Source organism: Carlito syrichta, unplaced genomic scaffold, assembly GCF_000164805.1.
Source record: "Carlito syrichta isolate Samal-C Ts95f unplaced genomic scaffold, Tarsius_syrichta-2.0.1 Scaffold316228, whole genome shotgun sequence".
NCBI classification, from domain to species: Eukaryota; Metazoa; Chordata; class Mammalia; order Primates; family Tarsiidae; genus Carlito; species Carlito syrichta.
This window is the reverse complement of record NW_007260324.1, coordinates 63,498-72,847: the sequence shown is the minus strand read 5'-3', so window position 1 is coordinate 72,847 and position 9,350 is coordinate 63,498. Positions and strand designations below refer to the sequence as shown.

The 9,350-nt window shown below is 53.9% G+C and overlaps 1 protein-coding gene across 3 annotated transcripts; it reads right to left on the bottom strand.

Annotated features, from left to right (window-relative positions):
• Positions 1–2,611: 2,611 nt before the first annotated feature.
• ZMYND15 (zinc finger MYND-type containing 15) lies at positions 2,612–8,881 on the bottom strand. Of its 3 annotated transcripts, none has more exons than XM_008073964.2 (14): positions 8,852–8,881; positions 7,768–8,415; positions 6,817–7,051; positions 6,572–6,727; positions 6,174–6,334; positions 5,250–5,399; positions 4,843–4,923; positions 4,578–4,694; positions 4,395–4,483; positions 4,203–4,301; positions 3,899–4,052; positions 3,748–3,830; positions 3,305–3,465; positions 2,612–2,915 (listed from the first exon to the last, which is right to left on the bottom strand). In XM_008073964.2, the coding sequence occupies exons 2-14, from the start codon at positions 8,384–8,386 to the stop codon at positions 2,744–2,746; spliced, it is 2,277 nt and encodes a 758-aa protein (XP_008072155.1). In that variant the 5' UTR covers positions 8,387–8,415; positions 8,852–8,881; the 3' UTR covers positions 2,612–2,743. The 3 variants fall into 3 exon arrangements, with proteins under 3 accessions (XP_008072155.1, XP_008072156.1, XP_008072157.1); XM_008073965.2 differs by having other exon boundaries at positions 2,614–2,915; positions 3,748–3,806; XM_008073966.1 differs by lacking the exon at positions 4,578–4,694 and having other exon boundaries at positions 2,614–2,915; positions 3,748–3,806.
• Between the last annotated feature and the right edge of the window lie 469 nt (positions 8,882–9,350).

The following is a 9,350-nucleotide window of genomic DNA, read 5'->3' as shown; positions in this document are numbered from 1 at the left end:
TGGGCTCCGGTGATCCTTCCGCCTCAGCCTTCCAAGTAGCTGGAACTACAGGCGCGCGCTACCACACCCGGCTCATTTTTGATTTATTGCAGAGATGAGGTCTCGCCTGCCCAGCGGGTCTCGAACCCGCGGGCTCAGGCAATCCACTCACCTCAGCCTCCCAAAGGCGCGGGATTACAGGCTGAGCCACCAAGCCCAGCTGGCTTGATGTTTTTTACCCACTCTGAGGCTATAGTGCTGGGGTCTGGGTGGGAAAGGGCACCTATATATATATATATATTTTTTTTTGAGTTGGAGTCTCACTCTGTCGTCCAGGCTGAAGTGCAGTGGCACGCTCATGGCCACCACAGCCTTGACCTGCTGGGCTCAGGCGATTCTTCCACCTCAGCCTTCCAAGTAGCTGGAACTACAGATGCGTGCCACCATGCCCGGCTAATTTTTTTGTGATTTATTGTAGAAATGAGGGCTCACCAAGTTGCCCAGGCTGGCCTCGAACCCCTGGACTCAGGCAATTCTCTCACCTCAGCCTCCCAAAGCTGGGATTATAGGCATGAGCCACCGCGCCCAGCGGGTGTTTACATTTTTAAAAAGCGCTTATTAATTATAGGTGCATATACGTGAGATGACTGAAGTCTGGAGTGTGCTTTAAGGTATTCTGGAAAAAAGCTGGAGGTGGGAATAATATAATGGGCAAAATGTTGATAATTGTTGAAGCTGGGTGATGAATATGTAGAGATTCATTATGCTAAAGCCTCTGGGCTTTCGTATACATGAAAATTTTATATAATAGAATATAATAAGAGAGAATGACAGAGAGAGGCATTTTATAAGCCATACTAAGAAATCTGAGTTTGCTTTTTAACTTATTTTGAAAAAAATTTTAGATGTATAGATGAGTTGCAAAGATAATAGTGTTCCCATATACTCTTCACCAACTTCTTCTAATGTTGTATCTTACATAACCATGGCATGTTTACCAAAACTAAGAAATGAGCATTGATACAATACTATTAGCTGAACTACAGACTTTATTCAGATTTCTTCAGTTTTTTCACTACTATTCTTTTTCTGTTCCAGGATGCAGTCCAGGATATTGTATTTAGCTGTCGCGTCTCTTTAGTCTCTTCCAGTCTGTCACAGTGTCTTGGTCTTTCCTTGCCTTCATGACTTTGACAATTTTGAAGTACAGTGCCAAGTGTTGGATTTGTCTGATGTTTTGTCATGATTAGACTGAGGCTGTGGATTTTGGGGAAGAATACCACAGAGGTGACTGTGTCCTTCTCATCACACCATGCCAGGGGGAACATAATGTCAACAGGACTTCTAATTTTGAGTCAGAGTCTCACTCTGTCCCCCAGGCTGGAGTGCAGTGGCACGATCACAACTACTGCAGCCTTCTGCTTCAGTCTTCCAAGTAGCTGGGACTACAGGCACATGTCATCATGCCTGGCTAACATTTTTTTAAAGTTTATTGTAGAGACATGGTCTTGCTATGTTGCCCAGGCTGTTCTTGAATTCCTGGGCTCAGGCAATTCTCTCACCTTGGCTTCCCAAGTGCTGAGATTATAGGTGTGAGCCACCGTGCCCAGCCAACTTATTACTTATTATTAGCCTTGATCCCTTGGTTAAGGTGGTGTCTGCCAGGTTTCTCCATTATTTTTCCCTTTTTGTATGCAGTGACACTGAAGTCATTAAGTTCAGCCCACACTCAAGGGATTGTAAGAGTTAAGGGGAGTCACTGAAGGAATTTAAGCAAGGGAGAAATGAGTTCAAATGTCTGTTTTTTGTTTTTTTGTTTTTTGAGTCAAAGTCTTACTCCCTCACCCAGGCTGGAGTGCAGTGGCCCACTCACGGCCACCCCAGCATCAACCTGCTGGGCTCAGGTGATACTTCTGCCTCAGCCTTCCGAGTAGCCAGAACTACAGGTGCGTGCTACCACACCCAACTAATTGTTTCATTTATTGTAGAGACAAGGTCTCACCATGTTGCCCAGGCTGGTATCGAACCCTTGAGTTCAGGCAACTCTTTTGTCTCGGTCCCCCAAAGTGTTGGGATTACAGACTTGAGCCACTGCACCTGGCCACAAATGTCTGTTTTAGGAGGAATACTCTGGACTGCAATGTGAGAAGAGGTATGGTGGCATTTGCAGTGGGATTGGACGTACACTGCTGAATGGGTGGTTTTAGGAGACCAACTCCGAAGTTGTTGTTGATTGGACTTGAGGTGATGAGAGAAGGTGGAGTTGGGTAGGTGAGGCCTTTTACTGAATCCAAACTGAGGGATCTGTGTGCCTTTAAGAGGTTATCTGTTTCCCTCCCGTTCCCTCCTGTTCCGCCAGAAAGGAAGAAGCCACTTTCTGCTTGTCTTTCCTGGTCTTTTCCTGGGGCAGATCCCTGGGGGTGACTGGGCTAGAAAACGACTTCCTGACAGATTTAGAGAGGTGTGGGATTACCAAGGAGGGGGAGAATCCCTGACTCTGAGTTAGAGATGGGACAGCCGTCCGAGGGACTGAAAGGGGCTGGGAATATGGAAGTCATCCCTAACTCCTTCTCTCCCTTCCAAGTTTAATGACCCAATTATGAGCGTGTAATCGACGTGTCAATGACTCAGCGGTTTCAAACAAGTGATTTTATTTATCTCTTCGTATTCTGCCAACCAATCCCCCCACTCAGCCTTGAGTGTTTTCTTGTCTTCTTTTTGGAGGCGAGTTTGGAAGAGGGGTGGGCTGCTACAGTCTCAGCACTCATCTCCGCCGGCGGGCCACCCGCCCGGGTTTCTTTTCTCCTCGGCGCCTTCGGTTGGGGGCGGGAGGAGCGGCAGGAGTTGGGGCTGGGGGCGCGGGGCCGGGCGCCGGGCGGGCCCCACCCCCTTGCGAAGGCTTGTAGACCAGATGGAAGATGAAGGCGTTGCAGTACCTGAGGGAGGTGCGTGGGCGCGGTCGGGGGGCGGGGCCAAGGGTCAGGGGTCCCAGGGGGCGGGGCTTATGCCTCCCACCCCGGATTCCAGGGGATAGGGCTAGACTTGGGGGCTGGCCAGCTACAGGGTAGCAGGATCTTTCGTTAGGTAGGGCGAGGAGGTGGGGAGAGTTTGTGAGCTGGCTCTAAAGAGGGGTGTGTTGGGGGTTGCTGAGACTAGCCACGGGGGTGTTGAGTGGTGGGGGCAGAGAAGGCAGGTTGGAGGCCTGCGGGGAGGAGGGTCCCAGGACAGCAGGAACTAGAGCAGAAGTGGGCCTCTGAGGATGCGGAGCCAGAGTAATGGAAATTTAGGGTCAGGAAGGAAACAGGGAGGGGTCGCAGGCCCTTACCAGGGCATGCAGTTGTCCGCTGCTCTGAGGCGAAAGGGGGAGCGGAAGGGGTTGGGCTGCGGAGGGCTGGTGCCCCCTCCGGTGGCCACTGCCATGGTCTGGTCGTCCATCACACAGCCGTACTCGCTGCTCTCGGTGAAGAAGGCCGGCACTCGGAAGGACTAGGGTGGGGCCAGGTGTCAGAGACTGCGAGGCTCCTCCCCCAGACAGACTCATCCCCAGCAACCAGGATGACAGACCAAAACAGAGGCTCCCCTGGACAGACAGGGCTGGGGGAGAGGCATGAGGCAGATACAGAGAGGGGCAAGAGGACCTAGGGGCACTCCCGAGATCTGCGGAACACATGATGGGCAAGAGGACAACCTGGAGACTTCCAGAAAAGGAGATGAGGGGAGGGCCTCGGCAGGGGGTGAGGGAAGCTCCTTCTTGCTCCCATTCCCCACCTGTAACCTGGGCAGAGAGCTCAGCCAAGTGTCTTTGAGACCAAAGCCGGAGTTAAATCCTGTGGACAGAGAGAGATGAGAGGCTGGCTCCCTTGGCCTGCCTCTTCCTCACTTTCCCCACATGTTTGCCCTTGAGCCCTAAAGCTCTTACCAATAACCAGGTCAGGCTTGGGCCCCTGGAGTAGGTGGTAGGGCCTTGCTGACACCTTGATCTGCAGATCCCTGCGACAACCTCTCTCTTTAGTTCCAGAGCTGAGCCGTGATGATGCGCCAGAACCAGGACGGACAGATGCCTCAGGGCCATCCTGAGGGGCCAGGTGTGTGGGACACACTGGACATTAGAGTACTGGAGTATGTACCAGGCAAGATAGGGGAGGGGGAGGTAGAAGAGAGGGCCTGATCAGGAGGCCACTAGAGGGATCAGGGCAGAAGGGCAGGGTCCCCTCAGTTCTCACCCTCTGCAGGGTAAAATGCCGCTGGTCACTCTCAGGGGGCAGGCCATCCCCTACAAACTGCAGCTCCAGGGCCACATGGGGGAGCAGGACCAAGAGCTCCTGAAGGATGGAGAGGACAGGTCTAGGTCTCACCCTGTGTCCACTCCCACTCCCACACCCAAATGCCCAACCTTCAGGCCTGGGAGGACTTACCCAAAACACCATGACAAGGTCAAACTCCTTCCTGGCTTCTACCACGTGGATCTTCAGTGACTGTTTGTTCTGGATGTTGAGCTCAGGGACTAGGTGAGAAGTCAGCTCTTTAAAACCGTTGTCCTCCCTCACTTCCCTGCCTTGCCCCTGCATCATCCCCCGCTTCCACCCAGCTCTCCTTACAGGACTGGGGCACCAGGTGGGTGATGACGTAGTACACAGTCAGCGGGTAGGTGAGAAGCACAGCCATGGGTGAGTCCAAACTGAGACCCCGCCAAGCGTAATAATCCTGCCAGGAGCCTGGGGAGAGTGGGTTACTGGAAGACTTGGCCCTGGGCCTGGACCCCAATTCCTCTAGTAAATAGCACCCTTTTTCTCAGCCACCCCAGTTTGTGGCTTTCCAGTCCCTGTCCCAATCTGTAGCTCTCGTAGGACCCTTCTAGCTCACCAAAGAGGCTCCTGGGTGGATCTGGAGGCACAGGAGGCATCAGAGTAGGCCCTTCCCCCTGGAGAAGCTGGTAGGGATCTCCTGAGAGGATGAAAGAAGAAGAAAGGCCTGGGATCGGGGAGCCCCCAACCTGACCCATCTCCCTTTTTCTTCCAAAGGAGTTGTAGTCCCTGAGAGAGGGCCTGAAGCTGCAGCAAGAGGAAACAGGGTTTGCCTGGGGATGGGGCTTCTGGGTGGAGCTGGTAGGGGTGACTCCTTTGAGGGCTAGGGAAAGGCCTGAAATGCCCTTGGTGTGGGTAGAAGTTTGGGGTGTATGTAGAAAGGTTATCTAGGACCCAGACAACTTTTCCTCCCCAACCTTTCCCTCTAGGCTAAGGGGCCCATGCCTAAAGAGAGGCCCCACATACCACTGAGAAGGCTGAGGGATGGCGTGTTGCTCCAGGGGTGCCTGGGGGTGCCAGGGCCTGGAATCAGCATGCTGAGCTGGGTCCAGTAGCCACGAGTGAGGCCCCGAGAGGCCAGGAAGGCCTCCTTGTTAAAAGTTTCACTAGTCACCTCTAAAGAAGAAGAGAGGGAGGAGTTGAAGGACTTGTGGCTAGGATCCCAGACATTAGCTCTCCTCAGCCTCCCCCTGGGACCCTGGGTCTAAGTCTAGTTCCAGTCAGGGAGGGAAGTAACATTTCTGAATAGCTACAGGGTACCAGATACCAAGCCCACATACTTTTTGTAACAATTCCATGGGTCTTTACATTTGTTAATGTCTCTCTCTCTTTTTTTTTTTTTTTTTTTTGAGTTGGAGTCACCCAGGCTGGAGTGCAGTGGCACAATCACATGGCCACCACAGCCTCAACCTACTGGATCCTTCCATCTCACTCTTTCTAGTAGCTGAGGTAATTTTTTTATTTACTGTAGAGACAAGGTCTTGTCAAGTTGCCCAAGCTGGTCTTGAACCCCAGGACTCAGTCAATCCTCTTGCCTCCGCCTCCCAAAGTGCTGGGATTACAGACGTGAGAACTGAGGCTCCAAAAAGTAAAATGATTTCTTCAAGCTCACACTTTCAGTTAGTGGTAGAGTGGGGAAGCAAGTGAATATTTGAATCCCTATCTCTCCCTAGCCCCTTAAGCTTTCTCAGGGACCCAAGCACTCAGTTTTCCACTTCAGAGACCCTGTCTCTAGTCCTAAACACACAGCCCCCCATCCTCATTCCAGGGATGTAGGCTGGCCCCAGGCACTTAGCCTTCAACCCTAGGACCCTGTTCCCAGGCACCCCGGTCCCAGTACCAAAGACCTGGTCCCACTTTCCCCCACTCACTCTGATCTCCTTGTGTTACCTGCAGTGTAGGTAAAAGGCAAGGTTGCCAGTTCTCCTGCCCGCTCCATGAAGGCTGCAAGCCTTGGACACCAAAAACGGTGACTCACATCATCTGGGCACCGCCGCCAGTCAACCCGGAGACAAGCTTCTCCACAGTACAAGACTGCGCCACAGTGGGGGCTGGGGACACAAGGGGTGGTGGTCACCTAGTATTACTCTCTGTAGGTCCTGTCTACTGTCCATCTGCCCTCCAGCTACCCATATGTCATTTGGTCTCTCTAACTGCCTGTAAAGCCTCCATCTTCTTAACTCCCTGCCCCTCATTCTGTCTGCTAGGCCCTCCGCTGGCCTGCTTTATTTCTGTTTGTCTGACTGTTGAGGACATCCCCCTACTCTCCATCTTTGTGGGTTGCTCACCAGGGTGTCAACTTCACTTCAAAGCTGTGCCTGTGACAAACATGGCAGGTTCGAGCCCGAAGGGAAGCAAAGGTGAAACCTGGCCGGGGACCCCACGACCGCATTGGGGTCTTGGCTAACTTCACACCCAGCCTTGGAATCAGGCTCTCCAGTTCTCTGAATAGGGGTAGAGAAGGCATCAGATTGGGGGACTCAGTAGCCCAGGGCCCCAGACTTCCCCACTCTCAGATACCAAGTTTTTGTACCGATGCAGTTGGGCATCTCCCACAGTAAGCTGATGGGGCTTTCGGGGGTCCCCAAAGCCCATGGGGCAGGCCATGCTGTGGCAGAGGAGAGCATAGGCCCGAGGAGCCAGGTTCTCGGTCCCTGAGCCCCGGCCTGCAGTTCCCTGAGCTCCATCCATTAGCAGATCAATGCCCAAGATGGTACCATGCTCATCCGTCACCAGTAAGAGGCAGGAAAGGTGCAGGGGCGTAGTCTCTGGGGAAAGAGGGAAAAATTGAGGGGGAGCAGTGGGAGACAAATATGGTCAGAGGCAGGGGTACAAAACTCACATACCAACAGGGGCTAGGCAAATAACCTCAGCGAGCAAAGGGAACTAGGTAGAGAGGGCATGCTCCATCTAATGAGGACTGAGGCTGCACTACCAGAATGTGCTGCCATGAAGAAATGCAGGCCTACTGTCAGAACTTCAGATTTTTCTTGAGCATGTGTAAATACAGAATACTGAAGTTCTTTTCTTTACTTTTCTTTTCTTTTTTTTTGAGTTGGAGTCTCACTCTGCTGCCCAGGTTGGAGTGCAGTGGCACGCTCGCGGCCACCTGCCAGGCTCAGGCAATCCTTCTGCTTCAGCCTTCCAAGTAGCAGGAACTACAGGCGTGTACCGCTACATTCAGCTAATTTTTTGATTTATTGTAGAGATGAGGTCTTGCCATGTTGCCCCCAGGCTGGTCTTGAACCTGTGGACTCAGGCAATCCTCTTGCCTCTGCTTCCCAAAGTGCTGGGATTACAGGCGTGAGCCACCACACCTGGCCAAATTTTTTTCTTTCAATGTTTAAACAGTTGATTCAGATTAAAAAGCAAAAAATGTTGTGAGTCAATGAAAACACCTTTTCAGGCCAGATTGGTAGGGGAGGGGTCCAGAAGGGGAGTATGACTAGGCAGGGGGCAGGGCAGGGTCAGCCCTGGGTCTTACCATTCCTCCGTCCCTTCCTCTTCTCAGGTCCCTTCCTCTTCTCAGGTCCTGTTTGGTCCACCCAGTCCTCTCGGCAGCCATCCTCACCACCTCCTGCTTCCTGCTCAGCCTCCTCTGGCTCCCCTGGAGGGTTCGCTTCCTGGGGGGACTCCCTGCTGGTAGGGGCTGGCTCCCCATTCTTCTCTGGTTCCACCTTCTCTGTGCCTTCACCCTCCCTCTCTCCATTCTTTTCTCCATCTTCCTCCTCCTCCTTCTTTTCCTCCTCCTCCTCCTCCCCTTCCTCTCTGTCCTCTAGGCTTACAAAGCTGACATAGGGGCTCAGGTCTTGCAGGTGGAGTGGAGGCTCGTCTCCCAGGAGCCGGGCAGCCCCCAGGCCTGGTCCAGGGCCTGGCTCTGCCCCTTGTCCCAGGCTGATGCCTACACTACGGTTGGGCAAGACATGGAGCACCCAAAGGGCAGGGTCCTGGGGCAGCCTTCTGATCTGAGCCTCCAGCTGCCGCCTGCGGCCCTCAAGGCTGGCCCCTACAGCCCCGCGCTCTGTCACAAACTTTCGGAACCAGCCAAAGATGAGGGCAGCAAAATCAAGGAACTCATCCCGGTATCCAGACACAAACTCCATCTCTTCAGGGGCACAGGGCCTGGGCCCAACTGAGCAGAGGAAGAGATAGGGTGGTAATGAGAGTTTGGAGCGGGGTCACAAGTTGGGGAAGGAGGTGGGTTTGAGGGTCACTTAGATGAGTTCTATGGATGAGTGTTGGGGTTTTCAGGGCTGAGGTTGGGAGTTCAGAGATGAAAACGTGGGGCCGGACTTGAAAGTGGGCTACTGGGGTTGAAAATGTGTACTCAGGGATGAGATGGTACTTTGGGGCTTAAAATTTGAGGACCCAAACCCTCAAAGCAGGGTTTTAACTAAGGACAGGGATGATGGAGGGCTAATCCTATCGGAAAGGGGTTGGTGAGGTGGGAAAAATTTTGGATTCAGCTGTGGAGTATGGGAATAGGAGCCAGGGCATTCCGGGGGCTTGAATCGGTTTGGCGGTGGGCCTCAGAGACCTAGCACCTCCCAGCCGCCCTTCTCCGGTACCTGCAGCCGCCACCACTTTTCGAAGGTAAATACCTCGGGGGCGGCGGCGGGGTTCGGCCGTGACGTCAGGGCCGCCCGAGCTCACAGCCAGCTCCCCAGGTGGCCACGCCCCCACGGGCACCCTGTGTCCGCGGGTGGCAGCGGGGGCCGGGCGTGCGCTGCCAGACCCGGCGCAGCGCCTCTCCTGACCCCTTCACCTCGGCCATGTGACCGGGTCTCGCTCCGCTGGAACCGAAAAGTGAAAGCATCTTGGAAGAGGAGGGACTGTCCAGCCGTTCATCCATTTCGCAGGTGCGCGGACCGGCCCGGGGCGGTCGGAGGCGCTGGCTTCCCCGAACTGAACCGAATCGGCTCGTCGAGCCTCTGCCTGCCTGCCTGCCTCGCCTGCCCTGCGGCCTGAGTTTTCTTTCGGATTTTTTCCCCCCCAAACATTTCAGGCTGCCCCCTGGATTGAGGCTCGGTGCCCATCGCGTGGGCGCGAGGCGAGGGAGCTCCGCCC